Source organism: Ostrinia nubilalis, chromosome 13 (assembly GCF_963855985.1).
Source record: "Ostrinia nubilalis chromosome 13, ilOstNubi1.1, whole genome shotgun sequence".
NCBI lineage: Eukaryota > Metazoa > Arthropoda > Insecta > Lepidoptera > Crambidae > Ostrinia > Ostrinia nubilalis.
In genome coordinates this window covers 9,569,452-9,593,884 of record NC_087100.1, presented here as the reverse complement: position 1 = coordinate 9,593,884, position 24,433 = coordinate 9,569,452, and the positions used below count along the sequence as shown (strand labels likewise).

General features: G+C 37.3%; 1 protein-coding gene across 1 annotated transcript in view; it reads right to left on the bottom strand.

Annotated features, from left to right (window-relative positions):
* The window catches only part of LOC135077312 (uncharacterized), a 28,239-nt gene extending 5,685 nt beyond the window's left edge, over nt 1-22,554 (bottom strand). The window contains exon 1 of the mRNA XM_063971843.1: nt 22,332-22,554. Coding sequence (XP_063827913.1) covers nt 22,332-22,554 — 223 coding nt within the window. The remainder of the gene's footprint in view (nt 1-22,331) is intronic.
* Between the last annotated feature and the right edge of the window lie 1,879 nt (nt 22,555-24,433).

Sequence of the window (24,433 nt, the reverse complement as noted above, 5' to 3'; positions counted from 1 at the left end):
TTTGTTGTATTACATCCGGTAGAGTTCTGTGCGTCAGCTACGAGTAAAATAAAAGCACTCAGTTACATTATTTCACCATGATGATGATATTCCACAAATGGGACTACAACGTTATGCATGCCTGGCAAGCATAAAACCATATTTCGTCGGGTTTATACTCCTTATTTATGATAGAAATGATGTAAACAAGCAGGTGGGCAGTGGGCACTAAACTTAACGTTTTTCTCCCAATGCGTATTTAGGTCAGCCCCAGTTGTGGCGTGTATCAAATGCCCGCTTTCATTAAGGCGTCTATTCCAAGACAAACAGCAATAGTCGCGATTCTCCATAGTGCTCGGCTAAATATGATTTGTGGGACAAATCCCGAGGCGGGGCGGCAAGTGCGTGAAGAATGACCCCGTTCCGCCACCACAGAGAGCTCATGTCACCATGCTGTCGTTTACATATACTCGTATGACAGTAAACTTATGAGGATTTCCCAAAGTTTTCTCAGAATCTTTTACTAGCTTTTGATTAACGTACTTTCGTCGAACGCCCCTCCTCTAGTGAAATATATTATTCAGTTCATTTTTATCACTTGTCCTGCTATGTTGCACTGCTAAAATACTTCATTATAATATGGTCACTGAATAATTAACGATAATTTATTGTCTTTAGTTTCCCTTCAAATAAGCTACACAAAGCTTTTTTTTTGTTTGATCAATGCCATTATCGTAAGTGTCAATGAGCTATCGCAATAAACGTCTCTACAGTTGTCCGATACTCTTAGGAACAGGTTCTGCTGAGACGTTGCCAAGCCAAAACGTATGATAAATGGCCAATAAAAGGAAGCTAATTCCATAACATTGCATCATGGTGGACCAGGCATCATCAAGATCATGTCCAGGTGTATTCATTTGTTGCAGAAGTCTAGTCATAGTTGCAAGTATGTTACAAGTAACTAATGTTTATTTGCAATCTCTCTTCTCCCGTTTTTTAGAACTAGTGGTTAAAATTAACAAATTCATTAAGACGGGGTTACAATCTCAGGTTAATTATTTTATTTTTTCATTTTTCTAGTATGTTTTAAGCTTTCAAGTTTTTTGTAGCGTAAAAATTATTTTCTTTTAGGTTAACTCAAAATACAAGCAACAACGAAGCGAAATGGGTGTAATGTGTGAAATATTTACTAAAATGAAATCGGAAAATCTCAGTTTTCTCGTAAACTTGTAAAATAAATCAGTGACGGTGTAAAACACGGTTCGGAAGGGCAATTGTTACCGTTTATGGTCTATAAAATATCTGGCGCGTTTACTTACTTCGCTTCGACATGGCACTAGCTTTTTTACAGCACTCGAGTGAATTGTGAGTTCTCTACTTTACACAAATCCTGTTTTTAAGATGACATAAATCATTGTACCAAGTACCGCCCATTGATTTATTCAACACAAACAGCCTTGACATAGAAACAAAGCTTGGTGAAGGAAGCTGTAACTCTTCCGCAGATACTGACTCATTGTTTGGATTGATAGGCAAATGGAATACATTTCCACAAAAATAACTGCGTCCCGCCCGATGTTAATTTGTAGTCATTTACGCAATTTAAGAGTTGTTTTGATCGACGTTTTAATTTAACTTAACAAACTGTAAATTTTAATTATATCATTGACCATTATCGCAATCTATTTAATGCAACAAATAACGAACAACATGTAATCAGGCAATTTCAACAGAGGCCTTGTTGATCCCGCCCAAGCCGTTTGGGCGGGCGGAATCATCGCCCATATCGAAATTGGGCATAATATTATTATAATGGTCTACACAGCGCCGGCCCAATTTTATGGCGGTCGCTTGCACAACGAGTATAAGTTTGGCTTACCGCGATAGGCTAAATTCGGAACTCAATTGACTTTCGTAAGTCGATGAATGAATTGCCGGCAACGGCAAACGTCTCGCGCAGTTTCCTTTGCAGGCCGCTGACTGACGCCCGGTGATAACCTGCGCACACGCACGCACAGATTTCGTTGGTTGAAACCACATTGAAACGTTAACCAAACAGGCCGGTAATAACTCCCAACAAAATTATTAAATGGGTTTATAGTCGATACAATGGTAATGAACGGTGGACTGCCATAAAAATTACATTGTTATCGATAAACACATTAAATCGATATCTAGATGCGTGGGTGTAAGACTGGATTAATAACATTGTGTGTGTTTCTACGAGGCATTTATATGAGCGAAAATTTAGATTACATGTTTAAATATCTCATGGTACGTTCGAGTAATAGTAATAGCTCACACCTTAGAGCGCATGCTGAAGCGTGAACCATAGCTGGCTGATGACGTAAAAGGATGTTTTCAGCGGGCGGCAACAGCGGCCGTCTGTTTATCGTCGGGGCACAGTTAGATCTACATCCAGTCTATGCCTATGCTCAACTGCAGCTGTAAAAACACTCACAATCACCACTTCTACTATCCGCAATCGAAGTGCTACATTTCAAATGATACATCTTTCGCTATGCGACCTAAAACTCCTACAGTTCTCTTGCGCTAAACTAGGATTTGAAATTTTAGATACGTAAATTCTCACGTAAACTTTTTTATCAATTATGCGACCGGAATGCTAGCAACTGCCAGCATCGATGAGCACACAATTAATCTAAATAAAAGTCAATTGCGTAATAAAAAAGCTCTTACGTAGTGTTATGGGACAGAAGACATTTTTAGCCGAACATTATAAACATTTCCACACTTACGAATAGTATTTTCGTCCAAAATACTTTACCATCCACACCGCGATTTCATATTCCACCACTTATCATTTAAATATACTTTTACATCGTCATCTTCCAAGTTTAAATTCTACACGTAAAATCGTTTTATTTTAGGCAATAAATGACTCAGAATAGGGTAGGTACGATAATAATTATCAATTCCGTACTTATAATAAATATAAGCAATAAGATAACGTGAAAGGGTATAGAGAGATAGTATACTGAATAAACATCACCTAAAACATTGTTACTTTAATGAACAGTTTTAATAATATCGTAAAGTAAAATGCTGTATCTCCAACCGTGACGTGCATGCCTCACAAATCTACTCGTCTTCTCGGAGTCGGACATTTTGATCGCGCTTGTCAGTATGAAATTAAGAAAACAATAACCCAGGCGGAAATCGGGTACAATGACCGGACATTTCTAATTTAGGCTGATTTTATACTATTCTTCAAATGTTTAGGCACAAAGCAAATAATTTTATCAAACACATTTTTAGACACTGACGCAAATCTAAGCATAAATCAAACGGACTTGTGAGGAAATTTTATGAAAGAAAATTCGATTCTTTTTAACAGCAACATTATAACATACGTATTATAAAGCGGCCACTTTGATATCGAGTTAAAATAGCTCTCATGCCTTTCAATCTTCATTATACGACTATGACAAAAGAACAATAATTTGCGTTGAGGCTCGGACAATAAACGCATGACCAGGAAACGGCAGCCAAAAGGCTTGTACAGCTCAATAAAATTCCAAATACTAAAAAACATTATCACAAATTAATGAAAGTCTGCATAAAACGTGCAAAATTAAAGCACGTGTTACCGAACAGCTGTTCGCAAAGCCGAAGCTTTCGTCGAGCCATAGCCTTGGCATGGCGTGATAGCGCACGGCTGGGACAATCACGACGGCTGATTAATCTGAATTTATAGTCATTGGCAGCCGAGCGGAACTCGCTCAGTAAACAATTAACTGAAACACTTGTAAATTGTCTCACGGAGACAGTATGAAATAACTTTCCAAGCTATCACCGGGGCGACCGATGCGACGTTCGGCGTCTTGGCGACAATGATTCGCACAACATAACCACTACACTGGTGAACAAAGTGCCAAGCTATACACAGTATGATGCTAATATTATCCAAACTTTATTATAAGGATTTCGTTTGGAAAATGTATTCTCAAAAAGATTAAAACAAATAAATCGAGTAGACAACAACAAATAGATTTCTAATTGGATTGTAAAATTCTATAGTCTATCAAAACAGACAAAGTTATGGTATTCATAAACATTAGAATAGCCCCGTTTAGGATTTACGAGCATAGTTTGTAGGCTACAATTCTTCATGTTTTATGTACCATTCGTTGAACGGCTTGAAGTTGTGGGGTTTTGAAGACCCCTGGGATATGGTGTCCGCACGTGTGGACTCCCATTCATCCGTCATGTTCACGTGCGCCATGCCCCCTGGCAGCGTGCCGCGTGACGAGACCACGCCAATGAAGATGAAAATCATCGTGAACTTTCAAAAACTGACAACGTTTGACAGCTCAATTACAAATTATTTACAGCTGGTGCACCGGCCACTATGAATCATTAAATAAAGCGTATTTTGGCATGTCCGCTCATTCTCATAACAACATCGCCACATTATGAACACTAAATAAATATTTATTTAATAAAATATGACATAGTTTATCTGTAGTTAAATTCTGGCATAAGGAATGTTTAATTTTGAGCCCGCTGTGGATGTGTGAAATCATAGACTTCGAAAATAAAAAGAAGATACAGGAAGATATGAATCAGCGCAGTGCGGCAGCGTTGCAAAATGAAGCCAAGTGCATACAATGATAATGAGTCAAATTTCTAAAAGATCGCATTTGATTCCGCACCAGTTAACATGAATTCGTCCGACGACAAGGAAATTTCAGATAAAGATAAAATTGATCGTAAACAATCAGAGCGCGTTGCAGACGCAGATTAATTTTGTACGGACAATATTCACGACGGGCTAGTTGGCCAAGCGAATAACAAACGAGCAAAGCGAGCTCTGTTTTAGGTCAACGCTGAACAAATACCAAACGGGTCGGTCGGACGCTTCCGTGGTCTATTTCTGAACTGCATATAAACGGCTTGAGGACTGCGCTGCTGTCGCGACTTTCGCGACGTCCACGATCGTGTTCACTTGCCAAGCAAAATCTAACCTTTGACTTATTTGCTGGACCTTTACCTGTACTTGTACAAGAAAACTGCAACAAACATTAAACTACAAAGCAAAATTGTGATTAACAAAATAAGAGTTTTACGAGGATGGTTAATATGATCAATGAACGTGTAGACGGAAAATAATAACCCTAAATAAATCATCACGATTGCGGAAGCGATCTTTCGTATTTTGCAGGGCAGAAACCCCGAATGAGTCGGTCGTCGTCTCCACTTCTATAATCTAAATAAGGACCAAAAGTTCAACGGCCCGTCCCGACTGACTGGTAAGAAAACATCCAGAGACATCACTTTGCTACGTGACACAATTCTTTTTAGTCTTTTAAGTCTCTATCATCCGGAAAGCTCTCTCCCAAAGATCTCGGTGATCATCTATGAATAAAATAATTAAAAGACAATATGAGACCACAAGCAACATAAAACGACACTAAAATTATTAGCCATTAATTGTGCTTCTTCTTAAGTATATTAAAATTGTACATTTCAAACTCTACCTATCAATTAGACTTCAATCATGCCCAATTAAAACATCTGTCAATCATTAGAGCTGTCATAAGAATCGGACCAAATCTAGGAGTCACGTCACTAAATTTCGTTTGACATCAATAATTAAGTAGGTCATTATACCTGCCGTCACCTGTACTACTCACAAACGCAGTCATAAGAGTAAATTTAGGAACGCAACAATTTAGGTCTAAATGTCAGGCGTCGGGAGGAGTACTTTCCCTTGGCTACTGCGGTGCCGACGGCTGTGACGTACTCCCTTGGCAAGCGCCAAGGCGTGAGACAGGAATTGCGTAAAGGTGTCGTGAACACTTCATTCGACTGTCTCAGAACTTTTCACGACGACGAAAGTACAGAAATACCATTAGCGTCCGTCAACAACGACAAAAATAGTACACATTCAAAATAGTCGCAAAGCATAGTTGTTAATCGTAGTAATACAACCAAAGGAATGTTTGGCAAAGATCTTAATTACTCTACCAGATATTAGGAGCAAAAACTGCATTTCATACAAAGATGCTGCAGTATTTGTTTCAAATAAAGGATCCAAAGTTATACAACAACCAACAAAGATCACAAAATTAGAATCAAAACCCATTATTTACGAAAATTAAAGAATCGTATTGGTTGTAGCCAGGGAAGACAAGAGCAGCAAAATTATAGAACTAAACTACGAAACCTAAACGTGGGAAAAATTTTGGACTCGCTCCAAGCAGCTGATTGATGAGGATGGTCATTTCGTACACGGCCAATCCCGCGCTTTTTCTTATTATTTAGCAAAGTAGTGGACGAGTCTATTTCTGTTAAGTGAAAAACAAGCCACCACGAAATATACTGTTTAAAAAACTCGTCGAATTTAGAATAGCGTGCTGTACGTACAATTTCAGACTCTAGAATGAAATTGTATTGTTAAACGTAATAATTGCTACATTTCTATCTACGTGTACTAACAATACTTGTCAGAATAAAATGTAGTAGATCGTATCGTAGATCTTATACAACTGTTACACGATGTTTCATAGATATAAGTTCCAAACTTACGCTCTACAACTAGATAAAATAAAAAGCCGAATTCATTCATGGGGAACAATACGATGACACATGTGTATTTTAACCACACAAGACCAATTTATTACATTATTATGAAACTTGTTTACGATAGTTTAATTAATATCTTTGTGCATATGACGTGCATCAACAATAATCAACATGCCGAACGTGCCAAATCGATCAGTGCCGCCACGACGCAAAATAAATTTATATCCATCACTAGTATGTATGTTACCTAAATGTTAATTAAAGTTCAAGTTATGAATCACCCTTCGAGAAAATAAAGTTGACCAAAATGAGACCCAAGTTGGGCAATCCAAAAGAGCATAACTTTTTAATGGAATGATTAATTGAGAAAAACCGAGAGTTCATCTAGTAATGCATGCGTGGGCGCACTCCGAATGCGCTTAGTGACCAGATAAATAAAGCCGAACGATCCACATTTCACACAGCACTGTGGATATAATTCTTACAGCGATAAAAGAAATAACAGCTGTTTTTATTGCCGAACTTAAACAAGCGGTACACATTGTTTGCTTTATTAATTGCACATTCGCCAGTTTTCAACTGATTCCGGTAATTTAAATCATATTATTGCAAGCAAAGTTGTTGCGTTGTTGTTGTTTAATATGTTATATGTACTGTGTCCATGAAGTTTTTCTATCTTCTATCTATTTATCAAAGGGAACTAAAATTATTATGCTGTATAAATAATAGCATTTGAATTTGGAGTGAAAATTATTATATCGTTACGAATAAGATAGATCATATGAGCAAGTGTACATTTCTTTCTTACTTCTGTGCAATTTTAGAATTATTACTTTTTAATAAAAATAGGCAATAAACAATACATTGGTAGCTAATTGTTTAAATTTAATATGAATAACCGGCTGCATTCGCATCCTAATTTGTTATAGTTTGCTGAGCGCAACTAATTAGTACAAGCGTTTGTCCCCGGACTCACCGAGATATTGTGGATTTGCCAAGCTCAGAAAGAGGAACATGAAGGTTAATTACCTGAAAATTAAGAAAAAACACAATTAGCACTGGACCCAGCCTCAGAAAAATGCCTTGTTTGTGTTTTACTTAAAATAATATTGAGACGAGCGCCGTAGACGCATGCGTGTGAGCCTAGCTAAGCGTAAAACTTATGCGAACTCAGCAGCCATTTTATCCGTTGTATGCATCTTCGTTAATTAGGTAAGAAAGAATGCAAAGTCACTAGACATTCGACAATGTCCGTTGACGACAGCTGGAGCCAGTCGGTATTACATTTGATTTAAATCATATCAACTGTTCGACTGAAGTCTGAAACAGCGCTTACTTGTAAGTTATATCCAAAATGAGTAAAAGTGATGAAACATAAATTGCACCATATCAATGGGGCGTACCTCAGAGCTGGCGCTTAAAATTTTAAAAAATTAGTAGGCGATTGGGATCACACAAATAGACAATAGACGGTAAACAAGTTTGACAGCGTCAGAAACGACCTGCCCACGCGCACTGCGCCAACATTAACGAGGCCTAAGAAAACAATACGCTACGTTACTCTAGAGTTACTCGAGAACGACTCAGACATACCTGTATCATTCCACGAAGATGAAGTCAAAATTAGATTATGACGTGAACCAAAGATATCAAATATTTAAGAAGCCCATTTAGAAGTCAAATGCAAGCAAAGTGTTTTTTTTTAATTAAAATCAAAAGATACACAGCAACTCTACCTACATTTCATAACCAAATTTTCATAGGAAATCATTGAAGTAATATTACTACGTATAGAACAGACATCGCGAACAAAATATGTACAGTGCGGGGTGCGGGGCGGGAATTTGACGGACAGCTGTCAGTCAAATCCATGACTATCAAGTTTCATAATTTATGGCGATAAAATCTGCACCAGAAAATGTCGTACTTCATTGATAGGATTGCACGAATAGTGACGTTCCTGCGGTCGCCTCATCATAGACATTGTAAATCGATTGTGAAAATAAACAAATCGGCTAAATTGTGTTAAACTTTCATGGTGCTCAATAGCAAAAAGGTTCAGCTACTTACATTATTTTCTTTTATTTGTGCGTTTCCTGTAATGTAATCTAAGCTCCCCTCCCTTAGACTAAAATTAGCCCTCCTAGACAAGTGACAAAACGTAGCAGTTGAAACATTCGAAATCACTTCGCTCTGCCGTTTTTTGGTGTTAGTTACTTCACTCTGTGATGCGATTTTAAAATTACAACTGGCGATTCCGAATTCACAACTGAGGGGACTGAGGCTAATCGTGTTACTTGTGCTACAAGTGCGTAGGGCTTCATACTGATGCTTAAGCCATTAATTATTTTTCTTCCCGATTAAAATCTAATGTAATCGATAATCGCCTTGAGAATCGTTAACTGGTATTTTCTAATTCGATAAAAAAATTACCCATCTCTAGTTTAAAACTGTCATCCAACAGCGCACGAAATATTATGAGTTATAGATAATGATACCATTACAGAGGCGACACTTCGTTTACGTTTAGTTTCTGCCTATTTAATTGGATACTGTAAGGAAACATCGTCATCATCATTTTAGCTACTGGACGTCCACTGCTGAACAAAGGCCTCCTCTAATGATTTCCACATCGCCCAGTTGATAGTGGCCTGCACCCAGCGTCTTCCTGCTATCTTCAGTCAGTCCATCTTGAGATTTTAGAAAAATTCCCACTTATCACGGTAGGAACAAAGCTAGGGATGACCCACGCCTTCACTCCAGAACCAATAAAATAACTGAAAGTCAGAAACTTTCAGTTATTTTATTGTCTCTATTGTTAACTATCTCAGTCGTTGAGTACACGTATAATAGATGTGAGGTACAAGTTACGGGACTATTCCCACCTCTCCTTTTCACCGCTGCATCTCCTGTGTAGTTGATTTAAAACCAAGGTATATCAGTTTTTAGGTAATGACTTAGTGCATCTAAAAATGTAAAACTTTCTAGTTTTTTGTAACATTGAAAAATCTAAAAAGAAGCATATTTTTTTTTACGTTCAAGTGTTTCTAAGAAATTTAAATGGAAGCTTTTGATGACAACGTATTGCTTACTTTTTCAGCTGTCGAACGAACTTTTATACTCATAGGTCCTGTACATCGGTAGATTTGGTAAATAAATGAATCCATCCGGACTCAGAAACTAAAAAAAATTAAAATAGCTGTTTTTTTTTAATACTGGATTTGTCGATTAAATTGATCATATTACTGCGCCCTAACGGGTCGGACACTGGTGACCAGACACACTGTACAATTATTATAATTTTAGCCTATCTCGTGAGCTAGGTGTCAATAATTAGGGTGATTTACTAACTAACCAGTCGCATACGAACAACAGCAGTGAGATTCAAACAAGTTTGATCCATGATGCCGCACCCGCACGACTATTGTGTGAGCCCACCCGTAACCCAAGCTTATTTAGCTTAACACAAGGGGCTGGACGGGACTATTAGTAATTTGTGCAATACAAAGTGCTTTTAATCTTTAAAAAAATCTTTTTATTGCTGTATTTAACCTTCCTTTCGTATACTAATTTATGCGTCAGTGTCAAGTCTGCGATTTTTATTCTTTGAAATTTTCGTAAAATGGCTGCCGCTGCGGTCACGCCTTGTAATTAACAAATTAAAATTAAATTAGTGTTTTAAAGTGCATAAATGTACAACTTAATGGTAAAAAGTCATTCCTTGATTTTTACTTAATATGTATCTGGAGTTATTTGAACAGTATTTTCGTCTATAGGATGGCATATTTCAAAAAACAAAACTGCACTCAAGCGTGTTGTCACAGCAACCGCTGAGCACATACTAATTGAATTTCGGTCCATGGACCTATTTGCGTGCCAGAAACAGTCTAGTTGACATGTCTTCTCTAGTACGTAGTACATTATAACTCAATGTAGGAAATAAGGGAAATAATTGGGGACAGTTCTGAAAATAATTAATACCACCCTCTAAATAGGAATTGAGACGGAAAGAGCATGTCTTAAGACGAAATTACCTGTGCCTATTTAATAGGTCAGGCGGCTGAAGTTCGTTAATCTCTCAACTGACATTATTTTCGCCGTCGCTCTACGACCAACGTATCGACAAGCCAAAAGGATCGGCCATTTTGGCGAAGTACCAAAGAACGCGATAGTCGGCCTAACTAATGTGCATTTCGAGACCCAAGTTGGCATTTTGTTTAGTAATGTTGCCTGGTAACCAAATTACCAGAAAATTAACCATACCTATGCCAGAAAAATACTAAATAAGTCAATCCAAATTCCAAAAAGTTTTGATATGAAGCGATGATGAAAAGTGCAACCAATGCATCCATAAAAGAGTTTTTCCAGTATTGCTCTATTCACTTTTCTACATGAAATAGCTTAAAAGAACGAAGACTGAAAATGGATGTCATGAAACATGTCTTCGCACGAGCAAAATATGAACAGTTACCTATAACACCAAAAATATTAAAGTATTCATTGGAGTTGGTGATAGTGATAGTGGAGCTCTCATCAAACTATTTTATACTAGAGCAACTTTGTAGCAAGAGGCGCAGTTAATACCGTGTTGATCTTGGACGGGCGCGAATAGCAGGTGCGTGGCATTTATGTTATTTTAAAGGAGCACATAATCCGAGCAACGTTTACACTGAGAATATGATGCTAAATGTTGTATTAAATACAGCCGGACGAGAGAAATGCGACAGGTTAATTTGGCTATAATTTATAAGATATAAGTTGGTGCTACAATTCAGAGATAACGTAAGATGCAAAGATGATCTGATAATCCAAACAATCGAGAAGCTTGTAAACACGAGTGGCTGCGTCAGTTATTTCCATGGGCGGTTTGCATCGCTCAGACATTGCGAAAGCTGCGTTAACAAGCGCCAAGCGCACCCGGTTGCCCTGGCTGGCATGACGGGGCGGCCGCACAGGATGACGCCCCCAGATGACACCGTACCGACAGAAATAAATCTGCAAGCTAAACAAACCCGGTATTTCCGGCGGGCACGTGCAGGCTGCTGACACAATTAAATAACTCCTTAAGTACGCTGCATTCCAATTATAAAAGGAACGGAACATCTTACGCGATTCGTTTGGCTGCGATGCGCCATGAATGGGCGTAATATTACGAAAGTTGGCTTGGTCCCCGCCCCTGAGTCACTTGTACAGAATTAACATGTCTAAAGCGGACTCTCTGGTGCCCGCAGCTGCACCGAACATAAATTATGAATGTAACTAATAGATGTCCATTTCATTTAAATTGAATATAACTAAATACCTAACGAAGCCAAACGCCACCGCGAAGGATTTGACGTCAAAGCTATCTAGAATGAATGTGTGTGCACTGTGCAGTAATGTACAGTAGGAATTATATTCTTCAGTAGATTTCTATCTTCCACCTAAAGCTGGTTTCTTATACTTTGACTAGACATGAAGTGGACTGACAACAAATAAAATAAAAATTTTACATGCTGGACGACAGTTCTGGTGACTACATTGAATGAATGGCACGATGCGAATTATACCGATATATCCTTGAATAATGTAGTAAATGTACTCACTTCAGTTCAGATAAAGCTAATAGTAAAGATAAGATACGCGAACGACCAACGTTCAACAGTACAGTAACGCTTATGACACAAAACATTTCAGTAATCGCTAAGAAAATTAATGATTGTAATTTAGATTAATAATACATGGCACCGATATGATATGCATGCGTTCTGCCTCAGTAGAATGCAGTATGTCGTCTGTGTGTGTTGGCAACAATTTTATGAGTCTAGCCTGTATCCACGCCTATTACCTCCTTGCAGGTAATATAGTCGGCGACTCGGCGTGGTGCATGAGAATGACCAATCCTACGTTTGCCAAAACGAGAATTAATATTCATCTGACCTGTCAGCATAGTCGCTAATGACTAAGAAAATGAGTAACAATATTAATTGTATCTCTTCGATCTCCCCACGCCATTGGATATAGCTTCTCATGATTATATCCAAAATTGAAATAAGAACGTCTTCGTCATTTTTGCTTGCATCCGAAAAGCATCATGATACAATCCGGCTCATTGAAACCATTCTCGCAAATTCCGGATGCAAATGTCTTTACAACAGAGTTCAGTATAGGCGAAAAACTCTTGGACATTTGGTCATACCTGCACGACCAGCTCCGATAACCGTGTCGAATTATTTGGAACTGTTTCACTGCATGCTTGAAACGCAACGCCGTATAATGGTACATCAACAAAACAAATACAGTATACAAAAATGGTTATTTTCGTCAGCGTTCAGGGTCAACGTGGACTATGCCGACGAAAACTAGTTCATAACAACGTTTACGTCGTCTGAACCCAAAAGTAATATCGTTATTGTTATCTGCAGCTAAAAAAATATATTAAGAAGTTCTTAAACTTCTCATTTGACTCTACCTAAGCTCTTAGATAGTCATGATGATAGTAGAATAGCTAAATAGGAAAAAAGTAATTCACTAATATTAACAAACTGATTCCATCCGAAATGTGCGTAGATGTACGAAATTGATGGGTTTGGAATTCTTGTTTCATGAATCATGCAGCCAGTGAGAGCTTTACTTGCATTTTAATACATTGACGTCAAAATCCTCAAAGTGATGCAAATAATACTAACGTAACTGTTACGTCAAGGAAAAACTAACGCAGGAGTATGTACGAAACGCCAGGCGAACGAGTTATCTCCTTACCAACCAAATAGCACACAAGAATCAATCACAAAATCGGTTGTAAACGCAGATTTATATGAATGGGTCGAAGATCAGTAGTAATTGGAAAACTATCGTAAAACTTTTTAACAGTCGATAGTGGAGCAGTAAACGTATTTATATAAATACGTTAAGATTTATAACTCCTTGTTGACTACGTGACACGGGCCGGATAGAGTAATCCAAATAGCTGTGGCTCCCAATGCCGTTTCGTCTGAGACACACTTTATTTTAGAATATATTTGGGAATGCTAAGCGATGGAGGCGCATTAATCTAAGAGACTGTTTTATGAAATCACGTGCGTGCGACGCCCTCACGGTCTAACGATCAGACAGACAAATATGTTGTAAGTGATGCGATATTTTATAGTAAACTTTTCTAATAGGAGAATATAATGGATTTAATAAAGAAGGAGGCTTCTTTTTTAATTAAACATGAACTATTTCACTAAGTTTCAGAATGCAGTAGCGCAAGAATCGCCTATTTGCCGATCAATCATAATTTTATAAGATCTTTTGAACAAATGGTGAGAACATAACTTGATGTAGACCTATAATTAAAATATATGTTATGCAACGAAATGCAATGAGTTGCATGTCAATAAAAGAGTTTGTTTACCAAACAGACCTAATAAAACTGAGGATCTAAAATAAAACTAAATTCCTTTACAATGGGACACTAAGAGGAAAATGTAAAATGTCGCAATGGGAACTGTGTCGAAAGGTGGCCGATATACGTCCACGTCATGTAACAGTGTCACAATAATTCTGAAATATTTTCCATTCAAAACATGCTTCTATAAAACAAAATAACTATTTTTCCTGTTATTCAAAAATCAGTGAAGAAAACAAGCACGTTCAAAACTTTTCATAAATCTATTAGGAATTGCACAAAACACGTGAAAAACGTAAGGGGTTGTAAGCTTGCAAAGTTCAGAGGAAAAGCTGCTTGTAGACTAGTGCTGACGAAGCGTTATTAGAAATCGAAAGTGGTTTGTCAGCGTCCAGTTGTCACAGGTCCAAGATGCTGTCCATAGATAACGGTAATATGGTTCATGCGTCGCGCCCGACGACACGACAGCGTTTATCTAAGGGGCTGCGCAAACGCAGACTTTGTTACCGACAAAGCACTCTACCACAGGAAAACGAGTCGCTGTATGGTGGCAAGTAGAACCAACTGGAAACAAAAAGTGTCTACGTAATGCGGGAGTGGCAGATTTCAAGTTGATTTATGAAAATTACATATGGATTGTAGAATGTAGACCACACAGGGCTCAAAAGTTTATACGTTAGAGCAGCCTATAAATGCACGTTCCTGAGCCAACACTCATACAGTTATGCACCACATGCACTTATAAGTTGCTGTCATTATTGGTAATGCATTTGGCAATACACCCCAGCCGATAGAACCAGCGTCAATCGCGCCGGTATTTCAATTATTCGAGCGCAGTTTATAAACGACTAACTGAGATTAAATGGGTTTTTCTTTGGATATTTTGGGTAGTGATTAGGTGATGTTTACAGCATTAAGGGCGACAGTTTCAGGCGTGACGCATACCAATCCAGGAACCTTCATAAAAACGGACTAATGTTTAAAACAATTCTTATTTCAGTATGCATTGGGTAGTTTCTTAATGAAATGAATTGGAATTCAATGAATTGTATGACCATTCATTAGCGGTTTGTATGATGAATTATTAAATATTGTTTCTTCCTTCTTTTTACATTTATATCCCAACTAATATTATAAATGCGAAAGTAACTCTGTCTGTCTGTCTGTCTGTCTGTTACGCTTTCCCGCTTAAACCTCGCAACCGATTTTGATGAAATTTGGCATAGAGATAGTTTGAGTCCCGGGAAAGAACATAGGATAGTTTTTATCCCGGTTTTTGAAACAGGGACGCGCGCGATAAAGTTTTTCTGTGACAGACAAAATTCCACGCGGGCGAAGCCGCGGGCGGAAAGCTAGTGGTATAATAATTTAATTTATTATTTTAATATTTAATTATAAGGAAAAGGGTAAACATTCACGTGCCAGTTGAGCTTTTTATAAAGATATGTACTAATTTTCTTCGAATAAACTATAGAGCTATAGCGATATCGTTGAGACATATCACTTCAAAACTCATAAAGAACCTAATTATTATGAAAATTATTTATGTAAGGAAATGTATCTTATTAGCTCACAAAGCTTCATTACTTTATACCTCTTTTTATCCTGAATTCTTTGATAATATTTTATTTAGTGCCCATTAATCGACTTGTTTTTGAAAACACGTCTCGAAGCCTGATTTATAGTGTGTGGGTGAAGCTACCACCTCTGAGATTACATGATGCGTTCAGAAAAAGTATAAAACCGGACAGTGGGTCGTAAAGCAACGAGGTCAAGGTGGGATATAGAACGAGGCCGGCCCCGCTAATTACACTCCCGTCGAGCTGATAATTATGTTAAGGAACCAGTAAAAACAGATTATGACAATTTCTCTGAACGAGCCGATGAAAAACACCGCTTTAAAGACATTCTATGTATTAGCACAGGTATTACTACCGCATACTGCTGACTGGACTTTTGGGTTTCAGAACGTACTCGTAAAGCAGTCGCAGACATTTATTTCTTTAGAATTTCGTTGCCTCGATTCCTCTCCACGTTACAACATCACAATGCGAAGTTATTAACGGAATGACAATAATGTATGAATGTTATGGTTACATAGTAATGTGAACAGATAGCATGAATCCAACAAGTGGTTTATACGTGAATTACACAACCACAGACAGTCAGTGCCAAAATTCTATTTGTAACGACAAACCGAGACGGGGTATATTTAACTGCCACCCATAAACTGTCGAATAGGTACTGTCTCTGACAACGCCCGAACAAAATGCAATATTGCTGAAGTGAAGCGAGCGTTATGCTCCACTAGTTAGGACATAATTTGATGTTAGAGTGACGTAAGACTAAAATCAATGTAAATAAATAATTGATTGTTAAACTACCTGTGCCCGCAGACGCGTGAAAATTGTTTTCATTCATACATTCAGTCAACCAAGACCTCTCATTCATATTAAGCTGAATCGATCAAGCTACATTTTAGACATTAGAAAAGGAACATTAATCAAAATAAAATGTACCCAAGGTAAGTAATTTACTAACAAACACTATTTATAACAGCCCGCTCAGTAGCTGCTTTTTATCCTAGACTAAAAGAAGAACTGGAAGAAGTTTGAAATCTAAACGATATCAACTTGATTCTACTAAACGGTTACTTTGATCTATTCCGTCATTCACAGATAACGTCACTGTCTAAAGAAAATGCCGAAAACATCATCGTTTAATTACATTTCCACCAACTATACCCGTTTTAACTACATATTGTGTACGAGTTGCGTTTCTGAGAACAATTATGCGTTTGTTTGCGATTCCTCAAAACAAACATTCCGTTCTCGTGTGCGACAGAGTTACTGCCTACACTACAACCGATTTACGCCGACGTTCGTTCCGCAAATAGATATGTTACGGCTAAAGATAGGTGTGAACATAAACTTAAGATTAGCCGGCTAAACTTAAGTTTATCTTCGAGAAGCAGCTAAAGTTCGATAACATGTTAGTTTGCGTCGTGATATTCCATCTTTAGCCGGCTAATGTGCACATTAGCCAAAATGAAACGGCTAAAAATGTATTCGATGGGCGCGCCAGGCCGGCGGAGGGCTTGAGGGGGCGATGGGGAGACAACTCGCATTTTGTAATTTTAAATACCTACAGAAGATTCTGTAATGACCAAATGGTTAATTATTATTTTATTTTAATGATTAGGTAGATATTGTTTTAAGTAATTAATATTTTGTTATTGTAATAATTATAATTTTGAATACCTACATAGGTACATAAAAGTATGTGTAATGAAAGTGATTATCTATACTTATAATAAATCTGTAGAGAGGTCAATTCTGTACATGAAATATATTTTCAAAATAACTATCAGGGGGTGATTAGTGATCGATACTGATGCCAAAAATGCAATCAGTAAAATTTTTGTCTGTCTGTCTGTCTTTCTGTCTGTCTGTCTGTCTGTATGTTCCTTATAGAAACAAAAACTACTTGACGGATTTTAACGAATCTGGGTACAATTTATTATTCTTCATACTCCTGGGCAGGTTATAGTATACTTAGAAATTCCCACGGGAACGGGAATTAGCGGGAAAATCCTTTTGTTTGAAAAATCTAAACCGCTTAAGTTAGACGCTTGAAATTTGGCATGCAGGTACCTTAGTAAACTTAAAGCTTAGTTACAACAGGATATTACAAAATTCCCACGGGAACGGGAGTTAACGGGAAAAAATATTTGTATGAAAAAATCTAAACCGCGTAAGATAGATGAAGGGGGTAAAACGGGATCCACGCGTACGAAGTCGCGGGCGGCCGCTAGTTTTTTAATAAAGTTTTCGTGTCAAAATAGTAAACATTATTACATTGTTTCCTTTTCCATTTTATTGTACATTGTTAGCCAAGGGCCTGCGGTTACACTTAAGTTTAGCCGGCTAAAGATAAAAGAAACTAACATTAACACCTCGTAGAAGATAAACTTAACCCATTATAGACTGAGTTTTCTTAAAGTGTCAGATTTTTGTTTTTTTGAAATATGTTTATAATTATGGTCTACATAATGCTATACAAGCATTGAAAAAATGATCCGACCTGTAATCTAGAAAAAAAATGCTGGTACCATATGGTACCGCTAGCCTCTTACCGTGTCAGTCGGTTAAAACATAACTTTATCATGGACTTTATAAAAATAGGGTAAATTATTTATTTTATTATTATTATTATATGTATTAATATACAAGCAAATAACAGAAGTGATATTAAATGTGAAAAAACTGTATGTTGGTTAAGGAATATTCATTTTTATCTTTGAATATTCAAAAATTTGGAATGGAGCTTGGCATTGCACGCTGCACTTAGCCCCACGTAACATTTCCTATACTCTAATATTGTTCGAGAGTTGCAATTATCTCGAGTTCATTCTATAAATATCTGCCTCGTCTTGGGACCTTCATCGTCCTCCAAAACTGCCAATGTTTCGCGTAAGTTACATCTAAAATAAACAAAAACCCATGGTTTTGTAAAGTATAGGAAACTATTTTACTTTATCTTCCTGTATACCTTATATACCATTGAATATATCACATACTTCCCAATAAATACAGTAAAAACTAAAAATCATAAAATAATTAAAAAGACACGGTAAGCGGCTAGCGGTACCGTACGGTACCAGTAATTTTAACATACAATATTTCCAATTATTATTACCTATCGACGTAATTTTACACCATTTCACAATAAGAGCACTTATGGAGAATACAAGATTGTAACAAAATCAGTATTTCCCTATCACACAAAAAAAATATGATCACTTACTTGAATGGCGCGTCAATTTTTAAGAGAAAATTTTGATGCGCTCACTTCAATCATTTATTACACACAACTGAAAAGAATAACTGACAATTTTTATTCCTAGAAGCATAGACCATATCTATTGGCTACGACTTGCATCAATCAGAGCACTGCATCTTTTCACGTGTTAATGTATAGAGCCAAATTAAAACACACAAAAAAGTGGTACCATATGGGACCGCTAGTCTATAATGGGTTAAGTTTAGCCGGCTAATCTTAAGTTTATGTTCACATCTATCTTTAGCCGTAACAGATACATTTCTTGGAGGAATATCCAAAAATTTTATAAACCGGACTATACATAGCAGAAATCGAGGAAACTATCAGAAAATTCTGCAACAGGGAAAAATGTTGGCATCATCTAGCTTAACGCTGTTTTAACTTCTTATCATTCTTCCTTTATATGTTGGAATTTGGAACTGATGACATTTTGATGATGTCATTACGTAACTAAAAATGTGGGTTCATTCATACAAGATGATTTAAATCTAACATGACGTATTAACCCATATTTAAGAAGAGGCATTTTTTACGGCGAACGTCAGGTTGTTGTGACTGTTTCTGGTTGAATCAGTGGCGTATGTCATGCGTCCAGCGGGCGTATGCGCCGGCGCACGTGTGGGCGCCAAGCGCGAGCCGTCTCGGTCTACGAAAACAACGCTACTGTTACGACACCACCACATACCGCAACAACTGAGGCGTCCGCGGACACGTAGCAACCTTTCTTTAACAATGTTGGGTGGATGGCGTTAACTGACTCAAGGGCGCGGATATAAGGACTGTGGACTGAATCTGTGAAGTCAAGAAGCCTAATCACAGGCACTTTAAGAGAAGAGGCGAAAGAAACCAGAAATTATCACACATAAGGTGACGCAAATTCTATGAAACGTAAGGGCCCTGTACAACGAAACCTTCGAAAACAAAAATATCAGAGCCGAGAGTTGTAACAGTTAAAAACTAATGAAGGCAATAAAAAATATGATTTATATACTTACACAATTTGGTCAGCTACAAAATAAAAATCTTCATGTCATGTTACGGCCTTCCGCATGGGAATAAAATGTCAACTGGATTCATGAAATAAAACATGGCGAATTTTTATAATCAAGATATTTAACAAAAATTAAATATTTTAAGGACAATCTATGGAAGAAAGATGAATGTGAATTGCGATCTTAATTTTTCAGAGGGTGCGTTAGGCTTGCATTAACTTGCCGGCCAAGGGAAGACTGAAATGGCATGAAGGGGGATCCATGATCTTTAATTAATAAAGCCAGTATTGTACGCCTACTGACTAGTAGAGTTTAGCAGAAGGCGAATAGGTCCCACTAAGCCTTTCAGTTATTTGGTATGGTTCTAATGCTAGCTGTCTCTTCTCTTTCGTCTCTACAATTTTCCCGTAACCAGCCAAATAAGTTGAACAGACGCGTATAATTGTTTCATACATTTAAAAATGTAGGCTAGACACATCAACGGTAAAGATACAAGATTACACGTCATTAATGAATATCTGTACAACGTTAAGAAACAAATTAATGAAATTAGCTCAAACACGCACGAGTTAGTTCGTCACGGTGACTGGCATTAACAGTTTCGTCTAATGAATACTATTTAATACACCACCGATGTTAAATTGTCCTATCACCGTTGCATGTAGATAAATATAATATTTTGGATCCTTTAAACTGGGAAGTGACAAAGCGAAAAACCTAACTAATGTACCTACAGATGGAAATGTCCTGGACGATATGTACCGCAATGTTAGAGCCCACAGCAAAAGAAAACAGAAAAATGAATATTTTTTAGCTTAGAAAAGATAAGACAATAAGATATAATATAAATTAAATAAAATGCGTAGCTGAAATCGCCGGAAAGTTTTAAAGTTGCCTAGGGACCTATAGAGAGAGAGGCATTTATTCTCAGGGTACAATCATAATTTAAATAGAATAAAGTAACAATAAATACACGACAAGAAAATAAATAAGTAACTAACTTTAAAGGTTATTTGTCTTACTTAATTTTTTATTATCTTGACTGGAAATATACGATTGTATTTATTATAAACATTTTATTGAGTAATTTATTATTCACAAATCATATTATTCATATTGACACCGAGCCATTCACCCTTTAGATGGATTAATTTGCTTTCGATCTGATCATTCATTTAATTAGAACTGGTTGTTAAAATCGATAAAAGTTAAAGAAAAATATGGCCATCACGTTATCGGTTTATTGAAAGATATAAATGATTATAACGAGGCTAAATTATTGTTGTTGTATTTGAAGTAGGAAATGTCTGGGATAAAGTAATTTATGTACCCAATAATGAAAACTGTATATTACAGGATGGCAAATAACCGCGTAAAATGCTTCGCAGTTTCGACCGGCAGAAACGTACCGTCTATAAGTTACACTGAACTGATACTCACAAGCAAATACCAAGCCTGACTGATACAATTATTATATCAGCGTGCGAATCGTAAACACGTGGAGATTATTTGCTTACGATCGGAGACACGCCCTAATAATGCAGGTGACAAGGTGCCATGCAAATAATGGCAAACGGACGATGTGCATTTGTTTACGAGTTACATCATGTGACCCATAGCGACCGTTCTGGCCACTATTTATACGCACTTTCCATTCCCGACTCCGTGACACATATTACTTACTCCAGTGACTAAGGGCGGGCTAAAGATAATTTCCTAAAGCTTAACTCAGCGTTAACTGGAGTTTATGCGCGCATTAACATTTTTATCATAATTTTGATCACACAGTAGACCGCGATCCCGTTAATTAACTACCGTAAACTGAGAGCAATTAAGACGAAAAGAGGTCTCCGCTCTATTGTAGAGCAGTATTGTAATGTTTGTTACATTAATTTGTGAACTCACTTAGTAGCTCTCCAAAGAGTCAGTCATGTATGACACAATTATAAAGCCCTACCACAAAAAAAATTAAACGCGACCACAAAACAATAAGATGTGGTTCTAAAATAAATATGAACTATTGTTCATAACAGCTTAACATTATAAATAATAACAATACCACTGGCGATTCTGTTATGCAATTAGATAAGAGTAATGATTTAAATTAAAAGCCTCAAAGTTATTATTTTAAAGTACCTACCTACCTACTCGTATTTGCATTAATTTATTTTTATTATCAGTGTTCGTATTTAAACGTAAAATATTTCGTTCTATAAAAATCTGCGATTTAGAGTGTGTCATGTGTGAATCAATCAGTTATCAAATAATTCCCAAAGTAAAGTGGTTAGCATCAAATAATTAGGGTAATTAGCAAACAACATAGAGCCATTGACTGTTAAGTAATTTGCGAGACAGTGGAGGTCTTCAATGCGTTAGTGTCGCAGAGGAGGTGACTGTCAATAGCAAACCACGTGTTGAGAGCTGTCAACAGCAAACACTTCAATCATAGGCAGTCCGAAGTGACAAATGATTGAAGATTCGTTTGCATTAAGTGTCGAAAACATTCCAAATCCATTCGCCAGCGCCAGGCTGGTTTGGTGGTAGCGAAAACTTAAGTTGTAACAAGTGCTGCGGCGCAAACCAATGTTGGATCATACCGTCGCAGTGCCTGCAGCGCTTGGGTTCCGGGGGTGCGAGCTCTTCGCCGAGTTCGCGGTGTCGTACCGGCATGGCGGCGCATCCCGCGCCGGCGCCGCCACCACACCCGTGTGTCAGTTGGACTCGCGCTCCACCTCGACCGCTCCTGTCGCGGCGGCGGCGTCGCGGCTGCCACTGAGCCTGACCGACTGCCGCCCGCCCCGGCCGGTAGGCGGCGCCCATTTCCCGAGCTATTTCGGGCGGCTGTGACTCATGGCTCAAACGGCCAGCGGCGCCCGCGCACCGCAGGCTCTGAGCACTGAAGCCTGCGCGTGAGGTGGAGCACGATTCGCAACTACCCTTTTCTCACCCTTACATTGTTATATAATATTATAAACGATAAAACGCTCGATAGCCCAGTTGGATAACTTTCATGCTCACGCGTAGATTTACGCGGCTCGTGCTGATTTTCCAAAGAGTAGAGCAAAACATCGCAAGGGCTAATTTGGGTGATTGGTAAATGAAATCTCCATTTTATTCACCAGCAATTCAGTAGAGCATCAGAAACTAGGAATCAAAATTTATTTCCAGAAAACCAGAGAAAGACGGACGGAGTCCAGAGATGTTACGTTGTCCTGAAAGTACTTGAATTTCTACTGATGCAAGTACAACAAATACATGCAAAGTAACTTTACTCATATTTAGCATTGATATCTATACTAATATTATAAAGCTGAAGAGTGTGTTTGTTTGTTTACTTGAATGCGCTAATCTCAGGAACTACCAATCCGATTTGAAAAATTATTTCAATGTTAGATAGCCCATTTATCCAGGAAGGTTATAGGCTATATACCATCACGCTACGAGTAATGCAGCTGCAGAGCAAAAATGATTTTCACGCGTACGAAGTCGCGAGCACTGCTAGTGATGTAATAAAACAAAAGGATAAAAAAGGACAACAAAATAACTCTTTATTTTGACATCCTCCAAATAAGTATTTCTATTTCTGATGCTTCAGAATAGGGTCCTAATATGAAACATCATAAGGAAGAAAGCAAATGAAAATGATGAAGATGAAAATGACTGTATTTTTACCAAAAATATTGGAAGGTATTAAAATTGTGGTTTAAATTCAATTTTGAAGATGGGCCAAATAGCTGGCCATCGTTTAGCCAATCTCAAGCTATCTAAGAACTGGCTAAGGTAATATGAGCCACTAGCTTTTGCCCGCGGCTTTACCGGCTTGAAATTCATCTAAATCCGTTCAGTAGTTTTTACGTGAAAAAGTAACAAACCTCCAAACATCCATACAAACTTTTGCATTTTTATAATATTAGTATAGAAAGTAGGATTAATCATGAAAATCATGTTGCATGTATGAAATAGATAAACTTGCCCTCCAGAGAAATATCTTTAATTATAATTTATTGATTAATTTCGCAATAGAGTTAGGATTGCCTTTTTATTGAAGTAAATATTAGGATACTGCCTGTTTACTGAAGTAGTAATTTAACATCAAAAATTGTAAAAACTATGGTCACAATGATTTGATCAGGAGGTTAAAAAATGTGTGTATTTTTTTCACAGTTTTTATAAGTTACTTTTTATTTTCACATCCATGCCATGTTGTCTAAAGGTAAGGCAAGTCTTACCAACAGAATTTTATGTATTTCTCAGAACTCAATATTTGTAATGTAGTAAACATTCAGTCAGGTTTGCAATTTTTTACAACGGAGCAAGAACTTGGAACAGTATAATTTATTTATTATTTTATTTTTAGCTTTAAGAGTTGCAGTTCAATTTTATCAAGTTATAAAGTATATTTTTTTCACTTCTTAATTACATTATCAACACTGTGAAATACATTAATTTATTTGAATCATTAGTGGTGATTTTCACCAAAAAATGACCATTTTAAGATATATATTTTGGTTCTTTTGATTATTTTTTTCTAATTGCTTGGCATCACCCAAGGTGCTGAATATGTTTTTCTCGTTTCTTTCTAATTAGGGTATGGATTATTGGGTAATCTGGCTATTGAGGTGTTCTTTCTGGGTTTAGTTTCATCAAAAGCATCTTGTTTCGATATTGAATTTTATGACAATCCCGATTACACATCAGA